This window comes from Globicephala melas, chromosome 11 (genome assembly GCF_963455315.2).
Source record: "Globicephala melas chromosome 11, mGloMel1.2, whole genome shotgun sequence".
Classification (NCBI taxonomy): domain Eukaryota; kingdom Metazoa; phylum Chordata; class Mammalia; order Artiodactyla; family Delphinidae; genus Globicephala; species Globicephala melas.
Window position 1 is genome coordinate 61182969 of NC_083324.2, and position 25222 is coordinate 61208190.

At 38.1% G+C, this 25222-nt stretch overlaps 1 protein-coding gene across 1 annotated transcript in view; it reads right to left on the bottom strand.

Moving 5' to 3' along the window:
• Positions 1-24719, bottom strand: part of HCRTR2 (hypocretin receptor 2) — a 122293-nt gene extending 97574 nt beyond the window's left edge. The window contains exon 1 of the mRNA XM_030840982.2: positions 24497-24719. Within this exon, the coding sequence (XP_030696842.1) occupies positions 24497-24719 (223 nt within the window). The remainder of the gene's footprint in view (positions 1-24496) is intronic.
• Between the last annotated feature and the right edge of the window lie 503 nt (positions 24720-25222).

Sequence of the window (25222 nt, forward strand, 5' to 3'; positions counted from 1 at the left end):
TCAACAGTAGCTTACCACACAAACTAGATCTCTGGAGAATATCAGGATCCAGGCTGCATAATTCTGACCTTCTCTCTCAAGAAAATGGTACTCTGTGAACTTCCAAAGGAATCAGTCCCTACCTCCTTGCAATCATTACCCGGAAACCTTCAGTAACTTTTCTTCACTCCTTAAACTGAGCACAGATCATGTTTTCTTACAATCACACGATGCTAAAAGTAGAACTCTAAGCACTTAACTAAAATGTTGAATAGAAAAATAAGCATAAGAACTACAGCATATATCCTGTCCCTGTTTATATTCAGGGTATGGAAAGTAGTTAGAGATTGACTGCAAAAGAGGAAGACAGTCAGATTTAATAACAACTGAGTTTTAAAAGTTTTATCAATCAATACTTATCTTACATATCAATATTCTAAGTAAACACAGAATAATAACTTGCAGGATCCAGTTACAGGAAAGTTAAAGATAATGGCTTTCTTAATAAAAGACAAGATTGATTCTAAATATTTTTCTTGAAATGAAAATGGATGCTTTAAATTTGAGTTGATTGAATTGAATATAAAGAAGACTCAAATTATCTACAACTAATGCCACTAATAACTCCTTAAAACACACGTGAGTCAACACAGTTTTTTTGTGTATATATACAACATGTATGCAATGTATAGGAAGAGAATTAGACTTACATATTCCAAATCTGAATTACTGTAGTCCAAAATAAAAATGTCTCTTCTCTAACCTGCTATAGACAAATATATCTCATGTCTCATAAATCTTTTGCAGTATTTTTGTAACACCTACTCTTTGGAGTTAGAATATTTGCAAACTCCAGTATATTGAAGAAAAGAGTAGGTAACCATCTGTCTGCAGTGATTAGACAGAGCTTGCTAGTGTCTTATTACTTCCTCCTTGTTTCCATATAGAGGATTAAAGATATTTCAGTGAAAATTTGCATTTCTAAAATCTTAGTGTGGACAAGTCCTTCGAGGACAGTTTTTAATTCCTTGTCTTAATCCATATCTTTTCAGTGTTTCCATACCTTCAATATTATTGCTGAAAAGTTTTTTATGTTTTTAGAATGTCACATAACCTTAGTATCTATTCTGTGACCAATAACTCCTGACATTTAAAATTTAATAAATCAGCACCACAATATCTAAATCAGAGGCTGACCTTCACATGCTTTTGTGTGGTCAAACACCTTTTATTTTCATAGCAGCCATCCAATTCTCTCCATGACATCGATTAACCACATTTGTTTAATGGTTTAAGGAATACATGGTAAAAGGAAGTAAATTTTGTTTTAATCCTGAAACAATGACTTCATATAGAAAATCATAAATTAGAAAATATAGAAAAAGCCTTTGCCCTATTAATTCTATTTTTGTCTAGAATTTTTCTGTCTTTGCAGTATTAATTCTAAATGCAGTGAATTCTGCTTATCATGCCAGACTTCTGAAATGTCCTTTTCTGGTAAAGTTGTATAACAATGAGTATATACTGGCTACAACAATAATAAACTGAGGCACAGTGCACACCGACGCCTTGGCTTAAAATATTATAACGAAGTACTACTTCAGCGTTATCGCTGAGAGAAATCTTGGGGCTTCCACACATTTATCCCTTCCTTTTTCTCCTTTAACTCCTCCTCTTGGTCTTTTTGCTGCATTTTCTTGTTTTCCTGCTTGATCCCATTTGAAAGCAGGTCTTTTAATTTTCTCTCCTCTGATAGCTCTTTACTGACACAATTGAATTTGTGTCAAATGTAAAAGCACCAGGTTTTCATTTTGGTCTCCAAAAATAGGAGGTCTCAAATAATAAGTGACTCAGCTTTACTTTTCCTATAGCAGGAATTCTCATATTCAGTGTAGTGGGGCCCTATTTAAAATGTAGATTCTAGAGACAACACCACTGAAATTCTGACTCAGTAAGTCATGCATGCGCACTGAAATCAAAATTTTTACCATGTCCCCCAGCTTTTTGTTTTCATTTTTGTTTCTAACACACAGTTCAAGGTGATCTTTTTCAAGATTTAAGGAAATATAGCTGTGATGTTTTCATACAGTAAAAAAATCTGTAAGAAATAACTTTTTATTCACTGTGAAGTTTCTCCTACAGTCTTTCATATCTGTGGGGAATATGTTAAAATATATGGACATAAAAGATGATATTGCTTATAGAACTCAGGTTTATTTCACCTGGCTTGACTTTTTACTTAAACTCTTGACTGCATATTCAAATGTTCACAGTACACCTACCAATACTATCTCACATTTAGACTGTCTGACATCAAACTTTTGATTCTCTCTCCTTCCCTACATCTAACTAACCTGCACCTCCCCCAGGATCCTGTATCTCAATAAATGGCCCCACCACCCTTCTACCTGGCATGAAAATGTTGACTCCCTTCTTTTTCTCACACCCATATGCAATCCATCAATAAATCCTCTTGGTTCTACTGTCAAAATATATCCTCAATATCACCATTAGAATATAAACTTCCTAAAAGAACAAGCTTTGTCTATTTTGTTTGCTGCTATAAGCACACAATAAATATTTTTGAAACAATGAATTTAGTCAGTGTTGCATAAAAGGTCTCTCCATTTGATGTACCCATTAAGAAATTTACATTCCCTTATAAACTTTAAATTATTCCAGAAGTCTAAGTAATTCCCACATAAACTGTATACATTGCTTGCAGTCACAAAGAAAAAAAATCTCTCAGAGTAGCGAACTAATTGTGAGTGGCATGTGAGAGAACCAGCCCTACTTCCTACTGGATAGCTTCATACGTATATTCCTCTAACAATGCAAACTCAACTTGCCTTGGCAGAATTCATCATGACCTCTCTACTCACAATGCTTGATTTTCTTTCTATATGGTCTGTCCATCTTAAGAAAAATACAAATAACACAATAATTGTACTTTCTTTGGCCAAAAACTTGTATTAATCAGAAGATTCTTTTCTGTTCCTATCCATTTCCCACATCTGATGAGTAGTCTATTTCCAGAATATCTCATATTTTTTTTTCATATTTGATTCCACTGCGCTGTTTTTACCCTCATAATCACTTTCCTGAAGAGTCTCAACAGGCTTCCCAGTGTCTGGTCTCATAAATTCAACCCATTCTCACCATTGCCCCAGATTCATCCTCCTCTGGGAAGCTCTGATCCATCAGAACTCATTTTAAGATAACTCCAGGGATTTCAAACTTTTAAAATCCAATCCACCATGACATAAAAATACAGGTGAGACTTGGCAAATACCCACAAAAAAAGTAGCCCATGAAAGCAATGCAAAGCATCAAAAAAGATTACTTGAGGTCTCTATTCCTTGAAATTTCAAAAAAAATGTTCACAAAAGCCTATGTTTTACTGGAGTTCCCTGAATGATATTTTCAGCATAGCTATGTATATCTGAGCACAATCATAAATGTACTACTTCATCAACTTGGGTGTAATTTCTTTTCATCCTTTGGAACTTTTCAAAATTATACTCACATGTCAACAAAACCACAAATGCTATGTCCTCAGGGAAAGAGTACTTCTTACCCCAAATCAAATCCAACTTTTATGTTTCTATGTTCTAATACTTAGCATACACCTCTCCAATAACCCTCATGCTATAGAGTATTGTTGACATGTCAGTCTCTCTCCCAAGATTAGAAATGCCTTGTAGGTAAGGACCATGCCCCCTTCATTCTGTATTTCCTCCACAGAATGTAATAGAACAGATTACATGTTGTGGGTGCTCAATAAATATTTGCTGAATGAAACAAGAAAAGGAAATAGCTCCAAATTAGATAAGCCCTAGAAAACCAGTGTGTTGGTTCAGGCTGCTTTATTTTTTTGTGTGCTTTTTTCTGCTATAGTTGGACCGAGCCCTCTGCTTCTCTATGCTGCCTTTACCTCCATTTGGATGATAAAAATATATTTCCATGACTTCAAATTTCTACATATACTGTCACTGTTGCTGATGGTGACTCAGCACTCAGAGAAGTCTTATAAACTCCTATTTACCAGAAGAGAAAATCCATGCCCAGAGAAAATCTTGAATCTTGCTGCCACCCCTCTGATCTCTGTGGCCAGGTACCTATGATGAGTTTTAGAGATTAGTCATTGAAACTCAAGTCCATTTCAGTTGAGTTTACCAAAAAAAACTATGCATGAGAATTTGTTTTTCTTAAATTACACACCTTTTTTTAAACTTGCTATGCACACTAGCATGGATAAACTAGCAAAGGAAGAATGGAAATGGAGAACATTATATTTACTTACAGTTCAGGAAGGGAGAGGTCAAGTGATAACATGTAAATCTATTCAAACCCCTAACACAATAACAGCTCTCTAGTACTAAATTCCACTACCTGGGAAAAGGAGTGAATAATAGCCCTATCACACAGGTTGTTATAGGAGCTACTTAGACGGTGGATGACAAATACTGCTCTTGAGGAGTTAGGTAATTACGGAAATATAACAACTCCCAAAAGCCTAACATGTAAATTCTACTGTAATTCAGTTGATTCAGGATAATGAGAAATATTGATAATATTCTTTTAACTGGTTACATGTCTGCTAGAATTAGCAATGCCTCCCATCTCTGGGCAAGACTGTACTTTGATTTTTCAAAAATTTATAATTTGATTGATAGTTCAGGAAATTGAGGACCAGAATTAGTCAATAGGTTTATTGTTTCTCTTATTCCCCATTAAAAGAAGTGTCTAGAACTCTCCAATTATTACCAACATCGCTCTTGGGCTCCACCTGAAAATATGATATTTTTTTCAATTGTCTGCACAGCATTTTGTCACTGGCAGTGGGGGAAATGACAAAGGATTCCTAAAGCTGAGACTCTGTGGGCATTCCTGAATCATACTGGGCTCATGTGGAGATATGTTTGGCCCTTTTATTTTTGCAGAAAGTATGGAGTCGTGATAAAATTCAGTCTCAGCTCTCTTATCCCATCTGGGATACAAATGGTCAAATATTTCCTTAGACATCTATAAAAACAAAGAAAACAACTAAGAATCACTTTGAAACAAAGAAGGCTTAAGAGTTTTTAGATTTTTTTTTTTTTTTTTTTGCAGTACGTGGGCCTCTCACTGCTGTGGCCTCTCCCTTTGAGGAGCACAGGCTCCAGACACACAGGCTCAGCGGCCATGGCTCACGGGCCCAGCCGCTCTGTGGCATGTGGGATCCTCCCGGACCAGGGCACGAACCTGTGACCCCTGCATCGGCAGGCGGACTCTCAACCACTGCGCCACCAGGGAAGCCCTTAAGTAAGAGTTTTATACATTATATGTTCTCAGTAATTTCAGGAATATAGCATGTTATTTGGAAGCATATTTATGTAACTTCCTTGAAGAAAAAAAATAGCTGCCACAGTTTGTAAAGCTCATTTGCTCTTCAAGAGAAGAGCAAAATAGTTTCCTGGTAAAGTCAAGGGGATTACAGTGCTGAGGAGAGATTTTACAAATGGTCTCCCATAATCATTACTTTAGTGACTATATATTTATTTTAATGTGTGTGTTGTTTAAGATATTGAAAAAAGTTATCACAAACATGATTCAAATTATTGAGGTTTTATTTTAAGGTTTTATATAGAAGAAATTTAAAGCCTACAAATGCCTAATTTAAAAAATGTGCTTATATCTATAAAGTATTCCTCCTGGTGGAAATCTAACACTTTAATTCATTTAGTAGCAAAACATTGCTGTATGCCCGGCACTGTTCTAGAAGCTGAGGATGCACCTGCAAAAACAAAAAATAAAGGAACTACTGTCTTGGAACTTATATGTTACTTAAGGGAGACAGCAGTAAAATTAAAAAACAAACCAACAATATCATTTCTAATAGTAATAAGTTCTATGAGAGAAACAAAATGGGCTGCTAACATAGGGGGTAGAGATTCAGACTGGCCTCCTCAGAGACTGTCTCTGAATATGTGACAATGTGAGCTGAGCAGGAACCAGCTAGGAGAGGGCCAGAGGGGATTAGAGAGTGTGAAGATGCTAAAGCAGGAATATATTCAGTCTGTTCAAAGAATATAGATTTTGCTACAAAGATCAATCACCTAAGGTGTGCTCCTTCTTACATGGATGTTAATTCAAGGACATCCTCATCTCTAGTGTATTTATCATTTTGGCTTTCCTAAAGTCTAGTTCATTCACTCAGGGAATAGTTGAAAATATCTCTTGACTTTGGGAAAGTCAAGGCCTTATATCCAGTTTCTTTTTCGGCATTTTTAAAGTTTGGAAGGTAGCTTCTTAATCCTGCATGAAAAGCTAGTGTGCATTAAAATCGTATTATTCAGGTAATGCAATCTCCAAAATGTGTGTGTGCATGAGTGTGCACATGTTTTTATTTATGTGTTTTTAACTTGTTAAATCCTTATTTTCCCCTTTTCCACTGAGATAGTTTGGCTTCCTGTCAGTGACCGATTGCAATGTTCATTATGCCTGGGGAAGAAAAACACATAAATTTATGAACTAGGATAATCTTACTGACTTTCAGGAATCTATGAGTCACCATCACCATCTCTGATGATTTCAAAGAACAAAGCTTTCTAGGCTTCCCTGTGGCTGAAATATAAATTAAGCCCCAGTACATAAATGTCCCAACAATTATGAATTTCTTTTCCTGTACCAGCTGGTGAGATTTGTTAATGTATTTGTTTTTCAGCTTTCTAAACTTGGGGAATTTTTGTATTAAGTATTCTAATTGGAGAGATTAAGTTTTAGCTATTTTTTTCACAATGAAATGTTGACTCAGTTTCACCCAATGACAAAATGGCTTCATAAGCACATAACCACATCTCTCTACTTCTGTCCCAGAAAGATTAGCACAATCTGCACATTTTAAGAAAGACAAGTTGGCTTCAAAATGGTATTTATAAGCAATATGGTTCTCTACCAAAGTATATGACGCATCAAATTTATTCTGAATTTATGAAATTAATTACTATAGACAGTGGTTTTCTGACCCCAATTATGATTTTATAATAATAAAATCAACCACATGGTTGTAAACCATGTGCTTTATAAATTCATCTTAGTGTCACCAAGTAGGAATAAAAACTCACTGAAAATCTAGAAAAGGATATTACAATTTTTCAGCAGTGCTGTATTCCCCTTGTGAGTTAGGAATAGCAAACAAAAGTTTTTAAAGTAACCACAGTTTTAGAAATTTTGATGCATTACCATGTGAACTTGCAGAGACATGCTTATGGTAATTCCCTAAAGGCTGACCTGGGGTCAATGTAATACCTTCAATTATTATTGGAATGATAAAACTGCCATATAAGATAAATTTTCAAATGAGCATATTTAGAAGCTTGCAGGAAATCTGGAGTAGAAATTTGGGGATTTAGTTGGAAAATATGAAAAAATTTCCATAAGATCTCAAATTTGTCATCTTTTGGGTTTTAGTGTGAGGCCAAAATATGATCTAGTTTCAAGTGATGGATGGCTAGGAGCATAGTGACCCATTGAAACCCCCAAAATAGGTTAATACAAAAACAATTTTAGTGAAAAACTATATAGAATATTGGAAAATATTAATAGAGCTATGACACGTGAGACTAGGTGCATCTTTCAGAAAAGAAATATGAAAAAACATTTTAAAGAGAAATTTCTTCTCAAATTTAATTATTCAGCAAAGCAAACACAGTAACACTTTTTCCTATATTTTAATCTTCTTTCTTTCGCTTCTTTTCTTTATTTCTTTGTTTTCATTTTCTCACTTTCTCCTTTTCTCCCTCATGCAGCACGTGGAAAGCCTCCTAGAAGAATTTTGATTGCCTTTTCTTATCAGTTTTTTTTTCATTAAAGTAGGCTTGATTAAGTGAGCCCCAAACAGGGCACAAACTCCAGTGTGAAAACTGTCCTGAGGCTCCCAATGACAGCACGCTTCTTAAAGTCTTAGAAGGGCTCCCTTTCAGCTGCAGTGTCAGAGCCAGCTAAGACCCTATCTAATGCCTCAGTTCCATCCCTAGACTGTCCTCTTCTGCACTTACCCAATTGCTTAACATTCTCTGCATGGCCTATGCTATTTCACGCCTCTTTGATTTTGCTCTAGTTGTTTCCTCTGCCTAGAACACCTTGCTCTATTTTCCTCACCTGTGTGACTTGCATTCATGCATTAAAACTCCATTTAGGAGTCATCTTCTCCTGAATCTCTCTCTAATCCCCTGAATGGAACTAAGTGTCCTTATATGCTTCCACTACATACTGTAACTCATCTATCAGAGTACTTGACATATTATATTGAAATTATCTGTTATGTTTGTCTCTTCACCTAAAGTATAGGTTCCTCGGTTTCTATTATCTTTGTTCCCTGGATTCTTATTCCAGTAATTGGCACAAACTCTCCCAATATTATAAGTTACTTCTATTAGCAGAGATCCAAAGTGTGAAATGGAAATATCTATCAGATTATCTTAGTCTTATGCCATTAAATGCTTGATTCCTCTAAATTCCCTTGTTCTGAGACTATGGTAGTTAAAAATACTTTTAACTATTGTCTGATTCCTGTGACAGAGACAGTGTTCCCTTATACTTTCCAACCCCACTTGTAGTTAAGCTGATACAATGAGATTGGTTTTGGTCAAATGATTATGGGCATGACAGACATGTGTTGCTTTTTGGCAAAGGTAGTTAAGAGCCAGTATATATTTCCCAGTTCACTCCTCTCCAGCCATGACAACGTTAGAGGCTGTAAAATGACTTATCCCCAAATTGAAAAAAAATAAAACAACAAACATTTATCTCATCACTTCTAAAGCCTCCTCAGGAACTGCGAGAAACTTAACTAGATAATTCTGTCTCAGAGCCTGTCATTAAGTCAAGCTGGTGGGGGCAGGGGAGAGTGCTGTTGGCATCATATCAAGACTCTTTCTGGCCAAAGGATTTGCTTCTAAGATCACACATGTGGTTGTTAGCAGGCTACATTTCCTCTATGGTGGTAGGCTGGATATTTTAATTCCTCACCATGTGGGTTGCTCTCAACAAGGAAGTTTACTTTCTCCAGAGCAAGAAATCCAGGAGCAAGAGAGTGGGAACTCAAGGCAGAAGCTGTAATCTTTTATAATATAATTTTGAAAGTGACATACTATCACTTCTGCTATATGTTACTGTATGCTGCTATAGACCACTTCTGGCATGATATGGAAAGGAACTAAATAGGGTGTGAATACCAGGCAGTGGGGGACACTGAGACCCATCGTGGAGGCTTGTTTCACAGAGGCTGCATGTTGAGGTGGTCCATGAACAGAAAAGACATCTGGACCTTGAGATACAACAGACTCTCCAACCCATATTAGATGTCAATTAGATGTCAAATAGACAAGAAATAAACTTCTGTGATGCTAAGCCAATGAACATTTAGGGTTTATTTGCCACTATGGCACAGCCTACCTTTTCAGAACAATAAAGCTCTTCACATAGTTATGTCTACAGAAAGAGACAGTGAAGATTGAAAGAGCTTCAAGTGTTCTATGACTTTTAAGATTAACTTCTTGGGGGATTCAAGATGGTGGCGGAATATGAGGACATGGAGTTCATCTCTCTCCATGCATGCATCAGGAATACATCTATAGATGCAACAATTCTCACAGAAGACTGGCTGAAAACAAGCTGAAGACCTTGGACACCAGAAAGAACTATAAAGATCCCTGCATAACTGGGTAGGATGGAAAAAAGAAGGGAGAAGGAGGAGGAAAGGAAGCAGGACAGGACAGGGCAGGGGAGCTAAAGCAGAGGAGAGATTCCCGAATTCGGGGAAACTCCCTCTCTGACGGGGGAATCGATTGGGACAGAAGGGAAGCATTTGAGGCTGTCAGAAGAGGATGAAGCAGCAAATTGGTAGCAGATGGGAAAGAGTGAGAAATACACAGACGGTCTGTACTGTGGCTCTCTGTGCCCTGGACTGGGATGTGTGTTCACAGTTATGCAAGGGGGCTGGGAGCTGGAGTGTGGGAATTGGGGAACAGGCCAGGAGTGAGAACTGTTGTTGGTTGTGGGGAGACGGACTGAGGGGACGGGAGGGAGGAAATATGCAGCAGGGAATGCCTACAGAGGAAGACTGGACTGCCATGGAAGCAGGTGTTACTGATGAGTCACACACAGGGGGAGGAGCCACTATTGTGGCCTCTCTCTCCCCACACATCAGTGTCTGCCGACGGACAATAAAAGAAGCCCTCTCAGGGCTGGCCCTCACATGCCTGCTGCTGGGTGTCAGAAAAAACCTGGCCAGGGCCAGCCCTCACGCACCTTATGCTGGGTGCCAGAAAAGGCCCTTGCTAGGGCCATATCTCTTGTACCTATGGCCTCCGGCTCCCTGCGCATTTGGCACCACTGGGGCTCCCACCGTCCAAGCAGTCATACCACCTTTGCGCCTGGTCCTCACTGGGGCAGACGGACAAGCTCCAAGGCATTCTCAGGACCAGACTCCTGTGAGTAGACCACATGCAGAGGTGTGGATAAAACCAAAGCTGAATCCCAGGGATGGGGCAAATAAGGAAGAAGATCAAAAATCTTTCTGTTGGCAGCACAAGCTGCAGATTAAATCCCTGCAATCAGCTAGGTAGGCCCTGCATCTATGGAACATCTTAGTAGACAATTAGTGTTCCCCAAAATGAAAATGTTCTAGCTCTGACAGCTGTGGACTTCAGGCGCAGCACGCGCAGTAATTGGGCCAGATCAGAATCTGAGTTATCCCCAAAGGGCACACAGCAGGTCCAGAGACCAGCCCAGGGAGTTGGAGGTGGGCTGTGGCTCATGGCATGTGCAAGGACACTTTCAGCTGAGACCCCAGGGAAACATAATTATTATTATTAATTTTATGTTTTGATTCATTCCATTGTTGGTTCTGGCCTTTTTTGTTTGTTTTTTTCCCTTTCGTTTTTTGTCTGTTTGTTGGGTATTGTTTCAGTATTTTTTTTCTTTAATTTAGTCTTTTGTGTTCTATAACATATTTTTTATTTTTATTTTTTTATATACTTCTATTTTAACTTTGCTTTTCTGTTGTTCTGTGTTCTTTTCTCTTATATTTTTTCTTCTTTTTCTTTAATATATTTTTTATATTTCCATTTCTACTTTGCTTTTCTGTTGTCCTGTGTTTTTCCCCTTTTTGTTTTATTTTAAAAATTATTTTTATAGGTTTTATCTGTTTCCTTGCTTTATGCTTTAGTTGGCACACTACTTTGGTTTTGATTTTAGGTTTGTGCTTTTGTTAGTTTTGATCCTAATTGCTTGATTTCACTTTTGAGTTCTTCTAATTGTCTGGTTGTTCTCTTGTTTTTCATTTATTTGGTTCTGTTTTTGTTTCTTTTGCATCTGTGTGTGTTTCCTTGATTGTGTTTTTGTTTGTTTGATTTTACCATTTCTCTGGGGTTTTGTTTGTCTTTTTTGGTTCTTTTTCTTTAATATATTTTCTATTTATTTTTATATTTCTATTTTTATGTTGCTTTTCTGTTGTTCTGTCTTTTTTCCCCTTTCTCTTTTTTCTTCTTATCAGTTTTTTTCATTTTGTTTTGTTTCTTTGCTTCCTTCTTCAGTTGGCACTCTACTTTGGTTTTGTTTTTTTAGTATTGTGTTTTTGTCAGTTTTCTTTTTAATTATTTGATTTCATCCTTGGGTTATGCTTGCTTTTTGATTTATTTGGTTCTGTTTTTGTTTCTTTTGTGTGTGTGCATGTTTCCTTGTTTCTATTTTTGTTTGTTTGATTTTACTTTTTACCATTTGTTTGAGGTTTTCTTAGTCTTTTCATTCATTCATTCTTTTTTTTTTAATCCCCTTTATCGTTGGGATGAGCGAATTGCAGGGTCTTGGTTCCTCGACCAGAAGTCAGGCCTGAGGTTCTGGGGTGGGAACACAAGTCCAGGATGCTGGACCACTAAAGAATTCCCACCCCCAGGGAAGATTAATCTCTGAGAGCTCTCACAGAGACCTCTATCTGAATACAAGACCCGGCTCCACCTAACTGCCAGCAGCTTCCAGAACTGGACACCCCACACCAAACAACAAACAAGACAGGAAAACAAACCAACCCATCAGCACACAGTCTAACTAAGGTCATACTAAACTCACAGACACCCCAGAGCACACCATCTGACATGGTCCTGCTCATCAAAGGGAAAAGACTCAGCTCCACCCACCAGAACACAGGCACCAGTCCATCGCATCAGGAAGCCTATGCAAACCACTGGACTAACTTCAACACCAGGGGAAGAAAACAGAAGCAAGAGGAACAGAAATACTGTAAATTAGACAAAATGAAAAGAGGGAGAAATATCTTGCAGGCAAAGGAACAAGAAAAGAAAAGCCCACAAGAACAAATAAATAAAGAGGAAATAGACAAGCTACTTGAAAACGAATTCAAAGTAATGATAGTAAAGATGATTCAAGATCTTAGAAACAGGATACAGAAAATAAAAGAAAATATTAACAAGGAACTAGAAGAACTAAAGAGCAAACAAACAGTAATATAAAGCACAATAACTGAAATTAAAGATACTCTAGAAGGAATTAATAGCAGAATAACTGAGGCAGAAAAACAGATAAGTGAGCTGGAAGATAGAATAGTGCAAATAACTGCCACAGAGCAGAATAAAGAAAAAAGAATGGAGGACAGTCTCAGAGACCTCTGGGATAATATTAAGTGCACCAACTTTCAAATTATAGGAACCCCAGAAGGAGAAGAAAAAAAGAAAGGGTCTGAAAAAAATATTTGAAGAGACTATAGTTGAAAACTTCCCCAACATGGGAAAGTAAATAGTCAGTCAAGTCCAGAAAGTGCAGAGTCCCATACAGGATAAATCCAAGAAGAGACAGGCTGAGACACATATTAATCAAACTAACAAAAACTAAACATAAAGAAAAAATATTAAAAGCAGCAAGGGAAACACAACAAATAACATATAAGGGAATCCCCATAAGGTTAAGAGCTGATCTTTCAGCAGAAGCTCTACAGGCCAGAAGAGAGTGGCAAGATATATTTAAAGTGATGTAAGGGAAAAACCTACAACCAAGTTTACTCTACCAGCAAGGATCACATTCAGATTCGATGGAGAAATCAAAAGCTTTACAGACAAGCAAAAGTAAAAATGATTCAGCACCACCAAACCAGCTTTATAACAAATGCTAAAGGAACTTCTCTAGGCAGAAACACAAGACAAGGAAAAGACCTACAAAAACATACCCAAAACAATTAAGAAAATGGTAACAGGAACATAAATATCAATAATTGCCTTAAATATAAATGGATTAAATGTCCCAACCAAAGGACACAGACTGGTTAAATGGATACAAAAACAAGACCTGTTTATATGCTATCTACAAAGGACCCACTTCAGACCTAGGGACACATACAGACTGAAAGTGAGGGGATGGAAAAAGATATTCCATGAAAATGGAAACCAAAAGAAAGCTGGAGTAGCAATTCTCATATCAGACAAAAATGACTTTAAAATAAAGATTATTACAAAAGACAAGGAAGTACACTACATAATGATCAAGGGATCAATCCAAGAAGAAGATATAACAATTTTAAATATTTATGCACCCAACAAAGGAGCACCTCAATACATAAGGCAAATGCTAGCAGCCATAAAGTGGGAAATCAACAGTAACACAATAATAGTAAGGGACTTTAACTCCCCAATTTCACTAATGGAAAGATCAACCAAAATGAAAATAAATAAGGAAACACAAGCTTTAAATGACACATTACACCAAATGGGCTTAATTGATATTTATAGGACATTCCATCCAAAAACAACAGAATACACTATCTTCTCAAGTGCACACAAAACATTCTCCAGGATAGATCACATCTCGGGTCACAAATCAAGCCTCAGTAAATTTAAGAAAATTGAAATCATATCGAGCATCTTTTCTGACCACAACGCTGTGAGACTAGATATCAAATACAGGAAAAAATCTGTAAAAAATAAAAACACATGGAGGCTAAACAATGTGCTACTAAACCACCAAGAGGTCACTGAAGGAATCAAAGAGGAAATCAAAAAATACCTAGAAACAAATGACAATGAAAACATGACAGCCCAAAACCTATGGGATGCAGCAAAAGCAGTTCTAAGAGGGAAGTTTAGAGCAATACAATCCTACCTCAAGAAACAATAAAAATCTCGAATAAACAACCTAAATTTACACCTAAACCAATTAGAGAAAGAAGAACAAAAAAGCCCAAAGTTAACAGAAGGAAGAAAATTATAAAGATTGGATAAGAAATAAATGAAAAAGAAATGAATGAAACAATAGCAAAGATCAATAAAACTAAAAGATGGTTCTTTAAGGAGATAAACAAAAATGATAAACCATTACACAGACTCATCAGGAAAAAAAGGGAGAAGACTCAACTCAAGAGAATTAGAAAGGAAAAAGGAGAAGTAATAACTGACACTGCAGAAATTCAAAGGATCATGAGAGACTACTACAAGCAACTATATGACAATAAATGGGCAACCTGGAAGAAATGGACAAATTCTTAGAAATACACAACCTTCCAAGACTGAACCATGAAGAAATAGAAAATATAAACAGACCAATCACAAGCACTGAAATTGAAACTGTGATTAAAAATCTTCCAACAAACAAAAGCCCAGGATCATATGCCTTCACAGGAGAATTCTATCAAACATTTAGAGAAGAGTTGACACCCATTCTTCTCAAACTCTTCCAAAGTGTATCAGAGGGAGGAACACACCAAAACTCTTTCTACAAGACCACTATCACCCTGATATCAAAACCAGAAAAAAGGTATCACAAAAAAAGAAAATTACAGGCCAGTGTCACTGATGAACATAGATGCAAAAATCCTCAACAAAATATTAGCAAACAGAATCCAACAGCACATTAAAAGGATCATACCCCACGATCAAGTGTGGTTTATCCCAGGAATGCAAGGTTTCTTCAATATACACATATCAATCAATGTGATACACCGCATTGACAAGTTGAAGAATAAAAAGCATACGATCATCTCAACAAATGCAGAAAAAACTTTTGACAAAATTGAACACCGATTTATGATAAAAACTCTCCAGAAAGTGCACATACAGGGAACCTATATCAACATAATAAAGGCCATATATGACAAACCCAGAGCCAACATCATTCTCAATGGTTAAAAACTGAAACCATTTCCTCTAAGATCAGGAACAAGACAAGGATGTCCACTTTCACCCCTATTATTCAACATAGTTTTGGAAGTTTTAGCCACAGCAGTCAAAGAAGAAAAAGAAATAAAAGGAATTGAAATTGGAAAAGAAGAAGTAATACTGTCACTGTTTGCAGATGACATGATACTATACAGAGAAAATCCTAAAGATGCCAACAGAAAACTACTAGAGCTAATCAGCGAATTTGGTAGAGTAGCAGGATACAAAATTTCTGGCATTCTTATACTCTAACAACATGAAATCTGAAAGTGAAATTAAGGAAACACTCCCATTTAACATTGCAACAAAAAGAATAAAATACTTAGGAATAAACCTACCTAAGGAGGTGAAAGACCTGTATGCAGAAAACTATAAGACAGTGATGAAAGAAGCAAAGGCAATACAAACAGATGGAGAGACATACCATGTTCTTGGGTTGGAAGAATCAACATTGTGAAAATGACTACACTACCCAAAGCAATTTACCAATTCAATGCAATCCCTATCAAATTACTAATGACATTTTTCACAGAACTAGAACAAAAAATTTCACAATTTGCATGGAAACACAAAGGACCCCAAATAGTCAAAGAAATCTTGAGAAAGAAAAATGAAGCTGGAGGAATCGGGCTCCTGGACTTCAGACTACACTACAAAGCTACAGTAACCAAGACAGTATGTTACTGGCACAAAAACAGAAATATAGACAAATGGAACAGGACAGAAAGGCCAGGGATAAACCCACACACATATGGTCACCTTATCTTTGACAGAGGAAGCAAGAATATACAATGGAGAAAAACCAGCCTCTTCAATAAGTGGTGCTGGGAAACAAGGATAGATACATGTAAAAGAATGAAATTAGAGCACACCCTAACACCATACACAAAAATAAACTCAGAATGGTTTAAAGACCCAAATGTAAGGCGACACACCATAAAACTCTTAGAGGAAAACATAGGAAGAACACTCTTTGACATAAATCACAGCAAGATCCTTTTTGGCTCACCTCCTAGAGAAATGAAAATAAAATCAACAATAAACTAATGGGACCTAATGAAACTTAAAAGCTCTTGTACAGTAAAGCAAACCATAAACCAGACAAAAAGATAACCCTGAGAATGAGAGAAAATATTTGCAAACGAAGAAAGTAACAAACGATTAATCTACAAAATATAGAAGCAGCTCATGCAGCTCAAGGTCAAAAGAACCCAGCCCAATCCAAAAATGGGTGGGAGACCTAAATAGGCATTTTTTCCAAGGAAGACATACAGATGGCCAACAAACACATGAAAAGATGCTCAACATCACTAATCATTAGAGAAATGCAAATCAAAACCACAATGAGGTATCACCTAACACCAGTCAGAATGGCCATCATTAAAAAATCTAGAACAATAAATGCTGGAGAGGGTGTGCAGAAAAGGGAACCCTCTTGTACTTTTGGTCGGAATCTAAATTGATACAACCACTATGGAGAACAGTATGGAGGTTCCTAAAAAAACTACAAATAGAACTACCATACAACCCAGCAATCCCACTACTGGACATATACCCCGAGAAAACCATAATTCGAAAAGAGTAATGTACCACACTGTTCATTGCAGGACTATTTACAATAGCCAGGACATGGAAGCAACCTAAGTGTCCATCGACAGATAAATGGATAAAGAAGATGTGGCACATATATACAATGGAATATTACTCAGCCATAAAGTGGAAAGAAATTGAGTTCTTTGTAATGAGGTGGATGGACCTAGAGTCTGTCATACAGAGTGAAGTAAGTCAGAAAGAGAAAAACAAATACTGTATGCTAATGCATGTATATGGAGTCTAAAAAAACAGTACTGATGAACCTAGTGGCAGGGCAGGAATAAAGACACAGACATAGAGAACGGACTTGAGGATACGGGGCAGGGAAAGGGAAGCTGGGACGAAGTGAGAGAGTAGCACTGACATATATACACTACCAAATGTAAAATAGATAGCTAGTGGGAAGCTCCTGCATAGCACAGGGAGACCAGCTTGATGCTTTGTGATGACCTAGAGGGTGGGATGGGGCGGGTGGGAGGGAGGCTTAAGAGGGAGGGGATATGGGTGTATATGTATACATATAGCTGATTCACTTTGTTGTACAGCAGAAACTAACACAACATTGTAAAGCAATTATACTCCATTAAAAATGAAGAAAAAAAGATAAGACATCAAAAAAAAAAGAAGTAACTTCTTATTTTAAATTAAAATATTGGATTTATTTATTTATTTTCTTATGTGGCAATTTTGTAAATCTGGTTAATGTGCATCTGTACTCAGAATGTTGACAAAATCAGGTATCAAAGACATTGTAGCTGAAGGTCAGACAAAGGGAGTTAATATTCTTATCCTGACTTCTTGGAATACAGGACACTGGTAAGGTTTTCCAAAGCAGACACACAATCCCTGGATATTTTTATGCAGTCAAACTTTTCTTTTAAATTGATTTCAAATCATTTCAGGCACATAAATTTTTACACTAAATACAACCTACCTCATTAGATTGTTCTGAAGAATAAATGAGGCAATGTATTTAACAATGTCTTCTGAAGAGTAAAATAATATGTAAACATTAAACATTGTTCATATGTATGTGATATCGAAAGCAAATTACTGGAAAAGACTCAATGATAGTAATCCAAAAATATTTTCAAGAATAGAGTACATATTTATTCTGAATAGTTTTGATTTTTTCTTTATGGGGAAACAGTTCAAATGGAAAAAAATTTAATGGTATTTAAATATATATCCAACCCATTTACTTGGTCAAGAGATGATCTCTCATTGGGAATAAAGATGAAATCAATAAATCCAGTCCTAAGAGTCAGCTATCCAAAAGACTGGTCATATACGTCATGTATTTCATCTGATAGCCTCTCAAACTGTTCCACTGTCAGTATCTAAAGTTCATTTCATTTATGGTGTTATGGGTAATGCCTCTTTGGACATATAAAATACCATTGTGCTCCAGGAGCACTATTATGTGATATAAAGATTGACCTATGCAGTCAAATCAATAGAAACTGATGATTTTTTTAAAAAGTTAACATTAATTCCATCAGAGAAAGATAAAAAGAAATGTGTGAGTAGGTTTGAAAGCCAAAGGAGGAACAAAACAATCTTTAGATTATCTGAGATAGTAAATGTTTAGGTCCTCAGTCTTTAATGGTCTCTAAAGACAGCACCTTCAGTAACAAAATAATCCTTGGCCACAATTATCTAACGTTTATCCAGAGAGTCACCCCCCTGAACAGGCAAAAACCTTTTTGACAACATCTATTTTTACCTTGAAATTTTCTCTTGTAAAATAACCCTAGCCTGACCTTGATTAACTTATCAAATGAGCTCATCCTCCAAGCTGAAGGACTATAGTCTACCAGAGGAATAGCATGGCAACTGGCCAGCACAGCTCCATAGATCGTCTGGAGGGCACACCTCGGTAACATTCCCATTCTCTCTTTTCTTTCCTTTTTCTTGGTCAGGATTAGAAGCATGGGACAGAGTCAGAATGATACAGGTGGACCATGGAACCAGATAAATCTGTATTAGAAACCTAGTGCTGATACTTACAGTCTGACTAAACTTTGGAACTAGTTAAAATAGCTTTTTGAATTTCATGTTTCTCATTTGTAAATCAAAGCTATTAATCTCCTTGTTATAAGTTTGTCATGAGGCATCAAGGAAATATATATATTCATCGTGGAATGTAGCTTCCAAGACCTGGCATATGGTACTCCATAAATATTCTTCATTTTCCTTTGCAGCAAGAAGAGGAGTTGCAGACGAATAACTACCCTTTGTTTCACCCATCACATGTCATTAACTGGACCTCACCAGTGAGACGTTATTCAACAGAGCCAGCATCCCTAAGGTTGGGGGGTATGTCAGAATTCTACAAGAAGAAGGATGGAAAGGTCATCTCTCACCAGTGAAATAACACCAGTGGTGGATACTCCTGAAATCTGAGGAGCTGAGTAAGAATTCAGGGACTTTGTAATGCTAATGTAACTGTAGTACGTGATGATTTGCAAATACGTTCTGAAATATGAATTAATAAAAATTCATGTAAACATATAAAACACATATGTATGCCCTAATAAAATCAAGAAAAATTTTATAAAACTTCATGTATTTGTATGTTAGATTTAGCCTGTCTTATACATTGGTAACATTTTCATTTATTTCACTTTCCTCAATTTTTTTCAAATATAGAAAAAACCCATTCCATTTAAATTATCAGTAGCACATGTTATTTCATTATTGTCTTCCCATGGTAAATGTTGCTGTTATCTATGAGAGAGCCATTTTAAAAGTTATCACTGAGATTCTGTTCAAGTCAAAAACATGATTTATTTTACCCGGTAAAACTAAGTGGCTATGATTTGCTAAAAAGGTGGAGGTGTCAGTTTAACTCTTATTCAGGTAAGCATGCTTTGCATTCTGTAACTAAAATCATACAAGTTTAAAGCTTAGTGGCTAACCTTAACTTTTACGGTTACTGTTCATGACTTCTATCGGGTCTTGGCAGAGATCAGTAATATATTATCTCTAACCTCTTTCTGCTTCCTTTGTATGAAAGAGTGGGTTTTAAAAGACCCACAGAGCTGAGATGGGCTTTGAGACAAGTAGAGAAGAAAGGTCTCAGACTTAGGAGCAGCGTGAACTTGCGACTCTGCCATTGCCATGTCTGGGGCATATGATTAGCTCTGTAAGAAGCAATCCAATTACAGGTATTCCCCCCATCCCACTTACCCAGTTTAGTTTAACTCTTATTAGATATATTTATTAATGGGTAGTGTGCTTTAACTGAGTTAAATCAACATATTATCTCTGTGTGTGTGTACGGGCACACTGTTTAAATCATCAGTAGTGATAGACTGGCCAGCTAACGTTTCAGAAACTCTTGAGTTAATAGAACCTAGAGCAGGGAAATGTAAACTGAGAGAAAGAGAGAAAATCATCATGATGGTTAGGAATGACTTTCACATAGAGGTGGGAAGGCAATGTTAAGTAGTCAGTATGATGCACTAAACATCTAATTGGGGTGGGAGGGTGGAGCTGGTATGGAAAAGAATAGTAACAGGTGCCAACACCATGTCACTAACAGCTTTTATGAAAACACTCAATTGAGAAAAATGCCAGAGTAGAGGCCATAAAGAGCTACAGAGCTACAGACTGGCCATGGAGGAACAGGATGGCTACCAATCACACCAAGGAGAGATTTCAATAGTGGGAATGAAGGGATAGAAATTGGCATTTAGTGTCTACTGTGTCAAGAAAAGAAAAAATTATATATATTTGTGTACACCCCTCTAAATATCTCTGTAGAGGATGCTCATATATATATCCTCATAGGATTTCTATAAGGCAGGATTTATTTTTTCAATTTATTTGATTCAAGTATAGTTGATTTACAATGTTGTATTTATTTCTGCTGTACAGCAAAGTGATTCAGTTATAGACATATAGATGATCTTTTTCATATTCTTTTCCACTATGGTTTATCACAAGATATTGAATATAGTTCCGTGTGCTGTACAGTAGGACCTTGTTGTCTATCCATTCTCTATATAATAGTTTGCATCTGCTAACCCCAAACTCCCAATAATTCATCCCTCCCTCCCCACCTCTCCCCCTTGGCAACCACAAGTCTATTCTCTGTGTCTGTGAGTCAAGGCAGGCATTATTAACCATAATTTTCAGTTGGAAAAAACAGGCTCAGAGAGTTTGTTAACTTGCTAATGCCACATAAGAGGTGAGAAGCACAGTTGGACTGATGTCATTTGTTGACTGTTCTCCTCATTTTTTCATATGAAGATGACAACAGGGAAGATAGAAGCATTCCAGGTGAAAATCATATATTTGAAAGTGGAAGTAAGAGAAGCAGAGAATTGCTCATTTCCTCCAGATGTTTAACACTTGAACTGACTAGAACCCATCTCTCCATCCAGTTTCTACTCAAGGAATAGTAGGAATGACATCAAACACATTCCCTTGAGTGTCCCCAAGAACACTTTCCCCCTACACACATTAATTTTAAAAACATAACATTGCTCAAAATGTACTGGTCAAATAACTGAATGCATCTACTTGTCTAAAGTACAAGACGTCCTTAGGAATAGGTTATATGTGACATAATTTTGAAGATACTGGAAAAACACTGCTTCCAGAAAGAACCTGTCCCATCTTTCTTCCTAGGATTTAAAATTCTATAATTAGACATGTATATGTTTTTATTAGGATGCATATAATCATGAAATTGCATGTAGAGTAATTTTTTGCCTTATTTTGAATGACTTTTGTCAACATTTTTTCCAATAAACTGCTTTCTAGCTTGGGAAAGAAGCATCTGATAATGGGGAGGGTATATAATGAGAGAGGCACCATGGAGAGCAGAAAAATAGGTAGGTATGATCAAGATCTTGTCATTCTGCTCACAAAAGGACATTGTGGGAGTAATGACTGCTAACTGATTACACTATATTTGTAAGTTCAAGAAGGTTGAGATTTTCCAAGTAGTTAGTTACATGAAAGTACAAGTGGTAAGCAGACCTGAAGGGTCAGTGATTACATCCACTGCTTACACGGTGGTATTTCACCTTCATACCCAATGTTGACTCTTTTATCTTGCATGAATAATGTGATTTCTTGTCCTGCCGTTCTCTGCATAAAATGACATACCAGGGGGGCAAAAAAGTGATTCTCAATCTAATCTGTTTTGCAAATTTGACAGTGACTTAAAAGAGCAGGAAGTTGTCTGTGAGTAATGACACTGCTTATTTGTTTAAATGTCAAACTTGAACCTCATCAACTTTCAGGGAATATGTCCATAAAGAATATGGGTTTCAGTTCAGCCAGAGAGGATTTCAGTGTCATTCATTTCTGAGGAAAACAGCTGTCAGTTTCATGAAAACAAAGAGCTTTGAGTATATCTTTTTTTTTTTTTAAGTTGAATAAAATTGGACATTTCAGCACTTGGGGCTGTGGACAGTGCTCTCTCACTTGACATTATGAAACATCTACTCTAGAGATGTTTCTTTCCTGAGACTAAAGCACTCCTCAGGCTAGCAAACATGCACCCCTAAACTATGCAATTAGGATATGAAAACCATGCATCACAGGTCTGTGCAAGCCAGAATAAAATAACAGCAAAAAGGAGCAAATTTTATCACAGAGGTTAAGCCTAAAATAAAATTAGGGAAGGAAAATAATTATGATTTGTAGCTATTCCTGAAAAACACGTCAAAATTTTACTGCAATGCAATAACATTCCTCCCTCAGTGGGTTTTTTTTGGAGAGAATCACAGAACCATTAACCCCTCATGGTAATTTATTAATAGTGGGCATAGATGCAAGGGAGAAAAGGAAATACATTTAATAGGCTTGTAGACACTGGGAGAAAAGAATTAATTCTCTGTATGCTTTCTAAATCTAGAGTGGAATATCAGTGAAGAATTCTGGACCTGAGGTCAGAAGAAATGGAACTGAATCAGAATGATGTTCCTTAATAAGTCATTTTATTTCTCTAAGTCTTGCTTCTTCTGTCAAATGTGGGTTACTCTGAGGTTAAGTGAGAGAGTGTATGGGAAGGAGTCTGGCACAGAGTAGGTATTCATAGATGTTCAATTTTGATTATTCACTTATCATTAAGTATTAGCTTAATGCAGTGAAATGTTGCTATGCTAGTAGCCATGTATCTTAATTATTGTAACTCTAAGCATGGATGACAAGGAGAAGGGAAACAAGAAAAGCATTATGATTAACAGACTTAACCTTACAACTGGTCCTAACCATGTGTATTTCCACCTTTCACCTTGTCTGCCTCATCAAAACATTTCCTTTATGTTTGCCTTTAAAAAACTGCAACAAAGTTACAATAGCCTGAAAAAATATACAGACAGAGCCAACTAAAGTTCTCAGAGGATTCTTATCTTTCTTGTCAAATAATATTCTACCAGCTCTCTCAGGAATGCCTTTCAGTCACATACTACCAACTATTCTGCCTCCTGAATTGGCGAGGGACTACTGTGACTGCTTCTTACCCAGACTGACACATATGGAGAGAGAAGGTAAAAATCAGGCTAGCGCTGAGAGCCTGATAATTCTCTTATCATCCTCCACTGCAGCTACAAAGTCTCTACTTTGGACTTCAACACCTCCCAGCCTATTCCACCTCGCTCATCTTCTCCCCCTTTTTGTAACTGAAAATCTAGAGCATCTTCTCCTAGCCCCCCCCCATCTCCTGTCATTTTCCACAGAGATTCCCTCCACACTGCCCTCTGCATTTAAACGCCTCCTACTCTCCATTCATCTAGGTGCACGCTCCTTCCATTCACAATTTATGTTCAATCGTCCCTCCCTTCCAAAGCCCCTGTTTTTTGTTTTTTAAGTCGATTTCCCAGCTGCCCTAATAAACTCCATCACCACAGCCACCATCTAGCCACGGCACCGCTTCTTCAACCCTCAGAAATTGTGCAGAGGTGGGGAGTGGGAGAGGAAATTTATGCTTGCATACCAACCTAGACAGCAACAAATAGTGAGAACCTAGCATAAAGCTTGGTCTAGTCTTTGGAAAAAAAGAAATCAGCTGCAAATATTTCCCGAGCCTGGAAACAAGCATGCTCTGGAAAATACATGGGTACAGTGGATAAATGAATGAATGGATGGAGGGATGAATGATTGCGATTTCCTTGGTACTTTTCTCAGAGGCCCCTCCTCCTTGCTCGCTCCCGGCTTGGCTCCTGTTTAATTCAGCTTCCTTGCATGAGTGCACCTCCCTGCTTTGCCTCTGCTCCCACTTCCTGCCCTTTCATTACCGCCTCTGGACTCAGCCTCAACCCCTCGCCAAAGGGCACTTGTACCGGGCTCACAAATCCTTTGTGATTTCCACAGCCCAGGAGAGCTTGCTCCGAAGGGGCACAGCTTCTCATCCTGCCAGCCTGACCTCTCCCCACCCCCGAAACACTCGTCCACGTTACACAAAAGGATGACTAATTCCCCCACACTCCATCAAATCCACCTGGAGAGCCCTGCCTCTGTCCCTTTCCCCGCGCTTGTAACCTTGGTGCTCCCAAAGGCAATGCGGCTCCCTGCAGAAAAAGGGATCACCATTCCAGGGCTCGGTCCTGGTTCGTAAAATCAGAAAACTTTTTTAAAAAATATAACCCCACCCCGAGAGCAGCCACCTCTTTGTGTGCATCCCTGGGGGGACGAGGGGTCTTGGCAGCCGGGGGCGCGAGGACTTGGCAGCCCCTACCTGGGGCTGCCCGGCGGACACTCACCCAGGACGTTCCCAATGAGAGCCACCACGAACACGATGATGTAGCCGGCGATCAGGACCCACTCGTATTCTTTGGGGTGGAGGTATTCCCTCCACAGGTACCGCAGGAATTCCTCGTCGTCATAGTCGGTGGGGTTTAAAAAGGGCTCTTGAGTTGCATTCAGCTCCGGAGCAGATGACCAGTTGCGACAAGGGGGGGAGTCCTCCAGTTTGGTGCCGGACATCACGGGCTCCAGTCCGGGTCGGCTCAGTGCTGCAAGCGGCTCGGCCCCTGCCCCATGGGCGCCGCGGTGTGCGGCGTGAGGAGGCGCGGACAGGCGACCAGGGGCTCAGGAGCAGAAAATGACGTGAAAAGTTACGGAGCCAATGCCTCCGAGTCTCCCGCCCGCCGGGCAACTAGTCCGCCGGCGGGGCTGTGTCTGCAGGCGATGTTGCACCGGGAGGCGAGGAGTAGGCTGAGCATCCAGGGACTGGGCACCAGAGGCTGCAGCAGGGACACCGGGAGGGGAAGCTGCTACCGCGGCTAGGGCTCAACGACTCCTCATTCCAGCGCGGAGTTCGCAGCCCACAGCCTCTTCCCGCACCCGGGAGAGCTGGGGCTGAAGAAGGAAAAAAAAAAAAAAAAGTCGTGAAAATGATATTAACCTGTTTATCCGTGGGTTCCATCTCCCTCTTTTCTACTTCTTTTTTGTTCCTGCACTTCTCAAGTGCAGTTTCTGTAAACACA